Source organism: Microtus ochrogaster, chromosome 16 (assembly GCF_000317375.1).
Source record: "Microtus ochrogaster isolate Prairie Vole_2 chromosome 16, MicOch1.0, whole genome shotgun sequence".
NCBI lineage: Eukaryota > Metazoa > Chordata > Mammalia > Rodentia > Cricetidae > Microtus > Microtus ochrogaster.
The window spans coordinates 19,971,099-19,982,233 of NC_022018.1; the positions used below are offsets into that span (position 1 = coordinate 19,971,099).

Consider the following 11,135-nt stretch of genomic DNA (forward strand, 5'->3'; position numbering starts at 1 on the left):
GGCACTGATTGGCAGTAGGATAAATACAGACAGTAGTATAGTTACAGACATTGGTTAATGTTGGGAACTATGGGCAATGATTGGTGGTAGTAGATACAAGAGGGGCCCCTCCTGAAACTTCTTGTGCAGGTTCAGCTATGCTATGCTGTTCAGTCAATGCTTAACTATTGTGTGTTCTTGACTGATTTTCTCATTGTGGTGTAACTGGCTAGGCTGAGTGCTTTACTGTCTCCAGATCTAACATTAGACTCATTCGTTGGTGATTTTAGGAGCTAGGCTGCATCAGTACTAGATGTAAATCTCACCTATCCCTTGTTCCAAAGTAACTCTGCTTAAAGACTCCTTAAAAGCAAGTCCTGCTGAGCTAAAATCAAGATAGAAATTTTTACCAACCTGCTACTCCACTGAATGCTTTGGACATGTAGAAATCAGCTCAATATTTCTGGAATGAATATAAAATCTTCAAAGCTACTTATCAGCCCAACTTGTACTTTCTAGGTATAAAAGTGAAGTTTCCAAAGTAAATAGATCTAGGTTTGTGTTTCTCCTTCTAAAAATGCTGGCAGGTGTGTTAATTTGTATTAATTTCCTATCACTTCTAGAATTCAAAGCATGTAAAAGAAAAGATGTAACATTTGCATGGGTAGCCACAGTCCAGCACAATCCTTTTATGATTACTTATAAAGGAAGCATAGGCATCTCTTAAATATTGTTATTGTCAGGCAAGCAAAATAACTCAGAGGGAAAGCAAACTTGTTGCATGGGCATGAGGACCTGAGTTCAGATCCCCAGCACCCACATAAAAAAGCTAAGCATGATGGGGTTACATGTGCCTGTAACCCCAGTGCTGGTGTGTCAGAGACAGGAGGATTTCTGGATCCAATGAGAGACCAAACCTCAAGGAATAAAGCTGAGAACAATAGAGGAAGGTATCTGGCACACATGGGCCCATACACAGATGCACACACAAAATATTGATTTCTAAATCAATACTGTTATCACATCATCATGATTAAAATTATCTGTAAGAATGAATATTGTTAACCTTACTATTAAAGAGCAAAGTATCTCAGGCTCTTTGAGACCATGATAGACTAATAAATATAGCCATTGCCAGTTTAAAAAAATGAAAAGGTTTACACCAGAATTAATTATGGCAATCCATAATTATCTTATGCTAATTATGCAAATAAAGTATCTTCTGGCTTTCTTATATCTGTTATAATAAATCCCTCTGCCACAGATTTCTGTCTTACACAGGTTACCATAATTACAACAAAGCCTGGACTTACCTGTGCGATAGACAAAGTTGCCTTCAGTTTCTGATGACGATGGAGACACCAACTCTTCCTCAAATTCATTGGAGCTAAAAGATCCAGAATGGTTCCTTTGCCTTGTTTTTCCCATCATGGCAGTGCTTGTGGCCATGACATGTCTCAAAGAGTCGTTAAGGTAACGGTTCAACAAGCTGCTCTTGTACTTGGGAGGCGACACGTAGTCCTCGGCTGCCCTTGACTCCGGCCTCACTCCGGCTTTTATCACTGAGTTCTCCCCTTTAATGACAGTGTGATGGGCAGGGGTGCTGTAGCCAACTTCGTTCGTGTGATTTCTTGGGGGATTTTCTCCATCTAAAGGGAAAAACATCACCAACTAGTGTTTGCACATATTTTCCCTAGCTGCGCAACTGTCACAGTCATTAAATATGCAAAATTGAAGAATATATGCCATATGCAGAAGTATTTTTGATATATAAGATTAATTTTTAGGTAAAAGGAAACAGGAGCCTATGTAATTTCCCATAGGGTATTTAATTTAAGGAAAATGCTTCCTCCCCACACATGACAAATCTATAAACAGAAGGAATGGCTATAATTCCTGTTGCTTTATATACTGTAAGAATGAAGCTGCCTCATTAAAAAATAAATTTGTGGCAGTACAATATTTGTGGTCAACCATTAAGACAGCACCTAGGTGGACTTATATAATGGAAAAGCAAAGACAGGAACATAGAATCTGTACGAACCTTCAGAGCAGGAGTCGTCGCTACTCACGCTGAGCCGCTCAGCGTTGCCTTGCACGTACTTGTTGTATAGCTTTATTCTTAAGGCCCAGCTCAAATCTGGCTGACGAACAGTGTTCTTCAGCCGACGTCTAGCATTAGCAAACCAATTGGACACCTAAAACAGCATCAGTTTTTCAATTAACAAAGCATTAAAACATGGCGATTATGCAATTACTTTCTTTTAAAGGATCCAAGACCAGTGTTGCTGCTATACACCTGTAATCTTAGCTACTTGGGAGGCTGAGGCAGGAGAATCACTTAGGCCAGGATTTGGGGTCAGCTTTGGGAAAAGTGGGAGGCACCATCTCAAGGGGAAAAGGGAGGGGGAAAGGGAGGGAGGATAAATGATACAAGAATCCACAAATACAATGAGTGGAAATTTAATGGTGACGTTGAGTCAACCAACTTGTGTTGCCCTGAAATTTTAAAAAATAAGAAATCTTTCTGAGGATGTGCCGGTGTCCTGTTGGGGGAATGTCTAAGCTAAGGTACTAGAGAAGCACACAGATGAAGGATCAACAGGAAAACAAAAGGTGAGCATAAGACTTAAAGAAAGAGAGCGTCCGAGGTTCATCTTCAGGCTAAGTTGTGAGTAGGCGAACTGAAGAGAGTCCAGGGCCAAGCTCTGGAAGCCAATTAAGGAAACTAGACACTTAACATAGAAGGTAGAAAAGGATCAAAGGTGGAGCCATCAGAGGAGTGGGGAAGGGAGGCCAGAACACCTGCTAGAAACTAAAAATCTGCTGTTGAAACATCAGTGAAGACAAAGAAATGACCTTCAGTCTTCCTTCAAGCCATTGGGTTCCTAGAGGATAAAAAGTGCTATTAAGATATGGACAGCATATAGCTCTTTAAAAAAATTAAAAGGACAAAATTTGCTTTTAAAAATATGAACTATACAAATATAATTTTTCTGTGAATTTGTTCCAGAACACAAATATATATAGTAATATTATATTATTACTATAATAGTTTGTGTGTTAATGTTTTCAGTAGAAAATTCTTTTTTTCTGTTTCTTAGTCATACTATAAATTTATTTAGGGCATTTATAGTAGAGTATAAGTATTATAAATACAAGTAAGTATTTTTGTAAATTGATCAATATCTAATTATTACTTAAACTATAGTGATTACTGTTTAAAAAAGAAAAATTATGTTTTTTTCCTTGTATAACATGTATTTTTTTAATATAAAGTCAACACTGGCTACATTCACATTGTCCCCTTCGACCTTGAAAAGCTGTCCTTTCACAGTGTGTACCAGATCCCGGCCAAGCCGAACCATTGTGACAATGGCTCAGTGCTTCAAATTCTCAGTCTCTCCATCCTCCACACGTAGGCACTGTCCAGGAGTATTCATTCAGCAAATATACAGGGAGTAGCTATTGCATACTAGCTGTGGTGTATAGTGCAGGTCTTGTAAAGAATATTAACACGCATACATGCACACACGTGTGCGCGCAACACACACATACACACATAAATCTACAAATGTCACACCTGAACCCCTATAACGACAGTGATAATCTGAGACCAAGGTCAGTCATTCACTGTGGAAGCGAAGAGCTGCTGGTCACTACCTTTCCCTCCCTCCCCTCTGGTTCTCTCACTCACTGCCCAAATTTTCATGAAATCCTCATGATTATTAGTTGGGAACTTTAAAAACATTCTTTCAAACTTCCCTAGTTTCCATTCTGTTTTCTTAAATGGATCTTAAAAATGAACATCAAATTCAAATGGGATGCATTGTTTTAACTTAATCAATTTACTTCTTCATGTCGTCACTAATGTCCTAATCACTAATGTGACTGTGGTATAATGAAAAGTGGCCTGGTTTTCTGTTCTGAATTATCTAAAACCATGGCATGTCATGTACATTTAGCTCATTCACTCCAACTTTTCCTGACCTTCGCATACTTCATCCAGGGCTGGGATGGGACGTAGTGGGAGAGCATTTGCCTAGCACATGTACAGCTCTGGGTTTGCTCCTTGGTGTGAAACAGACAGACAGACAGACAGACAGACAGACAGCCCTTCACCTGTCGTAAAATGGATCAGACGTTTCCTAACATCTTCATCTTCTCTAAGAGAAGAGCTGTGAAGCAGCCGTCTGTCCACCAGCCTCTCTGCAGCTCACTGTCCGACCTGCTTCCTAGTCCCAGCGCTGTTTGTTGGAATCAGTCGTGTGTGAGTAGGCCTGTCTTTACACCTCTCACACACAGGACCCAGCCTGCAACTTCTCCTGTGTTTATAGCACATTCATAGGACTCAGCTAGATCTTAACCAGTGTTTACTAATGTGTGTTATACACATATGATACGGTATAAAACCCAATCCTCATGACACTTTATATAGTAAAAGTGAAATGGCCTTCTAGTTAAAAAACAAACAAACATAATACACTAATTATGTTTAATATAATAACTAAAATCATAGTGTACTATAATTCTAATGCATAAAAATGGAAGAATATTAAGTGTTAAAGGGAATTAATTGGCTTTTCACAATAGGAGATCATCTACTTTTTAATGTGTTAAATATTCCTAGTTCTCAACCTATTATAATGGCATCACATGATTTTTCAGAAAGGTCAGTGATCTTTAACATAGGCTTTTTCTAAACTTGTTTCATAAGTTTGACCAACACCAAATCTGCTAGCATACATATGCTGTCTGTATTTTATCACCAGAAATGTATAGTACAACTTAACAGCTAAGTGCAGCCTGAGGTGTTTAATATTGACTTCTGTGAACAACTAATGGTTGGTAAATTTGCATATTTTGCATTTTTCCTCATTGATTAAATGTAAATTTCTGTGTCACTGACAGTAAAAATATAGACTCCCATTTTCGACATTTTACACTTACTTTGGATTCCTTCATGTGGTTGTGCATATTCTCTTACCAAAGGTAGATTCTGGAACAGCATTTTAATGTCAGAAGTGCTTTTAAAACTGCATATTTTATAGCAAAGGCTTAAAGAGCCAAGTGTCTAGAAGCTGGAAGAGAAAGTATTTTCCACACATCCTTACTAAAGGTGCTTAGGTGTGTTGTGTGAACAGAGAAACTGCAGTGTGAACCCAAAGGAATGAGCTGGAGTCTCTCCAGTTTTGAACATATTAAACTAACAAACCTAGTCTGAATTATTACATAAATACTGGGGATCTTCTCTCTGTACCAATAGCACTTGGAATGATGGATAAGGCCTTGTCTAAGATTTTGTTGAATATGTAACAAGTATTTTCTCAGAATAAGTACTCAACTACCAGCAAAAACAACTAGACCAATGCTGGAAACAAAATTTTTTAATGCTATGATTTTATCAAATGTCCATGAGTACATCACAGGAATGCGAGTTATATACTGGCAAAGCAGTCTCAACACACAAGCATTGTTCTTTGGAAGCTCCATATCTTGTGATGATACAAACTTTCCATCTCATACTATTTGTTATTGCTCCACAAAAGCACAGGCTATTCCTATTTTAGGAATACATAGGATATTTTTATAATACGAACCAAATTAAGTATAAGATTTTGTTTGGTTGACACCAAATCATGTCATAAAGAAATACTCTCCTTTTAATGCTCTCATAAAGATGATAAGTGCAAAGAAAAGTTAAGCACAGTGATAGCAAATTAGGACCAAAATGTTAAGGTGAATGAATAACAAGCAATATGTGAGAGTCACATGATCATTAGTTAATTCATTTTCTCATGGATGAAAAACTGTAGGCACTCCTGCAGTGTCCTCCGGGATTCTATGTATCAGAAAAGGGACTAAAATATAGTTCCAACTTTTTACTTCTGTGCTTCAAGGGAGATTGCTGGCCAGGTTTCACCCCTTCCGCCGGCAGTTCAAGAGGAGCAAAGGAAAGGAGAATTACAGTATAGGAACAGTCTGACACACACTCAGAGGAAAATGATAAATGTAAAATAAATGCTCAAACTTAAGATATTCTGTTGAAGAATAAAATAGTTATGGTCACAGTCTGTTGTAACAAGCCATGAGGAAGAAGCAAGTGCAGGCCCTGTAGTCAACAAGAATCATGAGTTCAGACAGAAGCAAGGGCAGCTTTCACATCTGCCTGCAGGTGTGCATGTGCGGTATATTTGTAGACATTTTGAAAACAAAATGAGTCATACTTGTTCTTGTTCTGAAGATTTCACTCTGTAGGATGAAGTTAATAAGCTGTGTGTTCTCTGCTATGTTCTGAAACTAAAACAAGAGTTCCAGCTTTCCTGTAATTGTCAGAAAGACATTCTGGAAAGCTATGTGATTCAAATGCCATTTCCCAGAAGAACGCTAATCGATCTACAAGCACGTAGGGATAGTGTGCTGCCCAGAGAGAGCCATGCTACGGTGTGAACCCCATGAGTAAGACATGAGCACTCTTCTGAAGAAACCTCACTCCACAGGAGAAAGTGACTCACAGGGAGAGATTGACTCAGGACACGAGCTCTATGCTTTTCCTCCAAAAGTGTAAAGTATTTGCATAATTTATATAGTTTCCATGAAGCTGGAATATACTTTGGATGTTTAATTCATGCTTGACTCATATAAATTCCTATAAGTGGATGGGTGGGTATACATCACATATTACATATATCTTTTGCATATGCCATTGTCCATGGTGGAAAATAACTAAACCTAAGGTGGATTATAAAGAAGATCCCTAAGTGGAAATTTTATACATTTCAAAGTTTCCACTTATCATTTTAAAGTTTAAGAAATTTATCTTACTGAAAATAATAAAAAATCATTGTTATACGTGTATCATTTAATTGCAAACAATCTTTTCCTCACTAAAGAATTACATATTTTATGTTCTGAACTGTATAAAAGAATAAATAATTTTGAATGAAAAATTCACATAAATTAGAAAAATGTAGTCATGTTACCAAGATATAAGTGTGAAAGCAGTTATTTGTATTGAAGCTATGATTACAAGTAGCAAGTAACTATATAACTAAATTAAGAGTATAACTTTGCATTTCAGATCATTCAAGCTACCAATTAAAATATAAAATTTCTCTCATAGCTACAAATGCTACTTTTTAATGACTAAACACTATTTTTAAAAACATGTCAAATAAATGTGCTTTGCATATGAACAGCAGTGAAGCCATGTGATCATCCAGAATAATGTAATTGATTGTAGAACTTTCTGTTAGAATTCATGCTTCTCTGTAAGTGGGCGTATGTCTAGAATAAGTGGCCTGTTCAAGTTAATATTGAAGCATATGCATTTGTGTTCATAAATCAAGTTTTTCTTATTGTAATAACTATTTAGAAAACTGCTTTTGCAAGGGTCACAGTTTTGTGTTAAACAGATCTCAAGCCAAGACTGAGGAATTAGTTTCTGCCTCCAGTGCTGTGGCAAATCACCATTATTACAATTTCCTGTTCATAGGAAAGAAAGCAGATGTTTCTCTCTAAAACTGTTTTCTGAAAATAAGCAGAAAAATACATGTTGGAATTTTGTGGAGACTTGTTACAAGCCAGGGCAAATGCTTTGTCAAACTTTCCAGTAATTCTTAAATGAAACTGGAAATACTCTGGAAAGAGATTTTTATGTTATCGAGTGCAGCTTTATTTTGGATCTCACAGCGTCCTCATATGTTTGATGAGATGTCCAAACTTTCTCACTTGTGCTACTATAATATATGGAGCTTACCCGCTCACCCTGCTGCCTCCTCTTTCTAAATCTGTTGTTTACACCGAAGTTCACATCACTATGTAAAGAAAATTGCACTGTCATGGGAAAGCATTCGCTCCGGATTTGTCCCTCTATCCTTTACCCACAGCTGCCCTGCACCTTGGTAAAAAAATTGGAATAATGGCTCTGTATGGATGGTTTGGGGGAAGACTGTGCTCAGAAAAGCTAATTAAACACAAACAGTGTTTGTTCACTAGGGGAAAAAACACACTGGCATGATTTCTCTACAACTGACAAAGTGAACCGGCCACTCACAATCTGAAATCTTCTCTCCTCGGCCCAGGAGAAAACAGTGTGTGCCACGATGAGGCTGCCTTCTTCCCAGCTTTCTTGCTTTCTGGCAAACCTCTGAATAATGGCTGTTCTTACTTAATCTGAATCTGTAGTGTGCTTTAACTTGGGTTCCAATATGCACCCTCAGGCCCCAGGTTCTCAAAGCTGGACAAGCATCTTCAGCACCATCTAGGAACTTGTTAGACATGCATTTTATGGCCCCGCCCCGGAACTACCCAATCAGGAAAGATGAGCAAAGCAGGATGCAACAATCTGTGCTCTAAGCAGACTCCCTAATAACTGACAAACACTAAAGACTGAAAACCGCAGTGGGTTGCACCACCCTTACCCGTCGCGGCTATGATTCCAGACCCATACCCATCACCTTCTTACCACATTCCAGCAGGCCTTCTATTCCCGCCACCCCAACAATGCATCACACAAACTCCTTCTGGACCCAATCATTCGCACCAAGGTGATTGTTAGGGGTGAAATCTCTTTTCTACGATAGGACCTGGCACCTGTGCCTAGCCCTCATCCTCCTTCGTAACAGAAACCAGAGTATCTGGACCCGCCTGGTCACCACCCTTCCTAGAGAGACGCAACCGCAGTAGCACTGCGTTTCTGCTCCTCAGTGCTGGCGAGGAGGGAAGACCCCTGTTTGAGGGGGTCTGGATTACCTGCACTAGTGTCATCTGCGAACCGAGGGCCAACAATATCTTCTCGGTCTTCGTGGGGTAAGGGTTGTCACGGTGCTTATAAAGCCACTGCTTAAGAGGCCGCGCCATATCTTGAAGGGCCTGTCTCTTGTGCCTCACCTTTCCTCCATTCTGTCGGACCCTGGCCCATGAGGAGAGGAGAGGGACGTGTTAGTGGCACCTTTTTGGTGGCCCAAAGGACTACATGATAGGTCGTATTTCTATGATGTCAGCACCAAGCCTAGGCTTAACTGAACCCCACCCCCAGCAATCCTGGCTCTCTATCCTTATGCATCTCAACTCTAAGAGCCCCCACAGTTGGGGCAAAGCAAGAAAAGGAAACCCACAACTTTTCACTTCTCGGTGGGAGCACTGGCTCCTGTACATCTCTCTAAATAGCTGTTTGACCATGGGGTCCTGTGCCAGTGCAAGGCCTTACGTTTATATTGAAAAGGGGAGCTTTCTTGATCCCAGCAAGGCAGGATTGCAGGGGTAGGGGCGAATGCCACATGGAAAACTATTCTCTAGACTGCGGATCTGGATCCAGAGCTAACTGATCCTTCCTTCGCCTGCTTCTATAGACCATTATGAGGCTCCGGCCTCAGCGGGAGGGTCGGCCCTCTTAACTCCTCTTGCTAAGGTCCTGGGACTGCTGGTTCGCCAAAGGTCAGGGAACACGTACTCCAAAGGCGGAAACAACTGCCTAGACTCCCTATTTCATTTGATCCTTTGGAAATGCGGGAAGCTGGGAAAACAGCAGACCCTACAAAGCAGTCTAGAGCCTCTTTCCCTCTTAGGAAGAGTGGAACGTGTGAAACGTCGTCCCAATAGGTGAAGGTTTGTAAAAGACTCTAGAAAAGCAGACTTCCAAAAGGAGCAAATAAAGCAACCAACACTCTAGAGTTGGTATGGGGTGATGCGCTCCCGAGAAGCTCCGGGAGGTGTCGCCGCACAACTGCGAGAGCTCCCAGCCCAGTCCCAGCTCCAGCGCCTGCGCCCCTACCTCCCGGACCTCAGCTTCTAACTCTTTGAAATGCAGTTCCATCCTCGCTGACTGGTTTTAACAGTTTGAGACAACCTAATCTCTATTACTAAGCATCAGTGCGGCAAAACAAGCAGCCGGTGTTGTGGTTTCGGAGGAGGCCGGCCGCTTTAGGAATTGCCAAGACCTGGCCAGGCACACACTACCCTACTGCCACACTGCAGATGGCTCACCCCAAAGCTCCCGGGCGACGACGACCCGCTTAACCCTAGAAACCGAAAGCCGGCAGGTCTGCAGCCTCCTCCTCCGGGCTCGCCGCGGACTCCGCCGAGCTATGAGCGCCAGGGACGCCGTATGGGAACGGACCTAGTCCCAGGCAAAGGGAACCTTGAGGCCAAGGTGACATCCTCCCGTGACGGAGACCTTACCTGGGACCAACTGTCTGTTTGACTCGATGACTTTACTCAGTCACAGAGTACAGCACTCAATCTACTCCCTTGATACGCAAAGAAAGCAAGAAACTAGGCCAGGTCCCAGATTGCCAGGGACCTCTAGGTGTGGGAGGACTGGGCACCAACTCAATTTCCACCAGTTCGTTTGAACTGTTCTACGGAATTAGTCCCTCCCGTTTTGAGAAGGTAAATCCTTAAGAATCGGGTGTTTGAGTCCAGGAGGGAAGCTGCAGAGCCCCTATTCCCAAATTTTGGTTTGCGCTTCACACACCCTCCCCGCAACTCGCCGCTCCTACCCTCCGGACTCCCGGGTCCGCACAGGCCGATGAGCATACCCAGTCCTCCGGTGTCTCAGGCCGAGGTTGTCCTTGAGGGGCGGGCCATTTGGAATGCCCACCTCCGGGCCTGTGTGTGGATTGTCCAAGATGCCACCGTATGGCCTGCTGCCAGGTTCCCGCTCTGGGGTACCTCGGTCCTCAAAAAGCACCGCTCCCCCGAGCTTGTTGAAGACAATGGTGTTCATGGTGCGGGCTGGCAGGGATCCGCGGCCTTGCACGTTGGAGCCGGGCTCCAGGAACTCCGCAGCAGGGCTCTGGTTCTAGAGGATCAAGGTGCGTCACGTTACTACCGACTGTGCTCAGGTTCCCACAGCTCAGGAGCCCTGAACTTGATGGGGACTCCGGGGCTGCTGAGCTGAGGGCCAGGGCTGGATTGCTGCTGGTAGACTAGTGAACGGCCTTCTTCAGCACTAGGCTACCTACACAGCACTCCTGGGACAGGTCCCTGCCCTTATCCCCTGGGCAGTCAAGCTCCCACACCTCTAGGAACTTCAAACAGAAATAATTTACCTACCGAGGTAAAGAACGCAATTTCCAAACGAACTTTTCGGTCTCTAATAGACACACAATTAGGACAGCGAAACAGAATTAGAATAAAAAGAAAAAGGAGGA

The 11,135-nt window shown here is 41.9% G+C and overlaps 1 protein-coding gene across 3 annotated transcripts in view; it reads right to left on the reverse strand.

Moving 5' to 3' along the window:
• Positions 1-11,135, reverse strand: part of Mkx (mohawk homeobox) — a 132,140-nt gene that overhangs the window by 117,567 nt on the left and 3,438 nt on the right. For 2 of the 3 annotated variants that reach the window (XM_026782969.1, XM_026782968.1), the window contains exons 2-5: positions 10,482-10,783; positions 8,734-8,893; positions 2,024-2,177; positions 1,293-1,628 (exon numbers count right to left, since the gene is read on the reverse strand). In XM_026782969.1, coding sequence (XP_026638770.1) covers positions 1,293-1,628; positions 2,024-2,177; positions 8,734-8,893; positions 10,482-10,708 — 877 coding nt within the window. In that variant the 5' untranslated portion in view covers positions 10,709-10,783. The remainder of the gene's footprint in view (positions 1-1,292; positions 1,629-2,023; positions 2,178-8,733; positions 8,894-10,481; positions 10,784-11,135) is intronic. The other variant, XM_005354823.3, reaches the window with a different exon arrangement.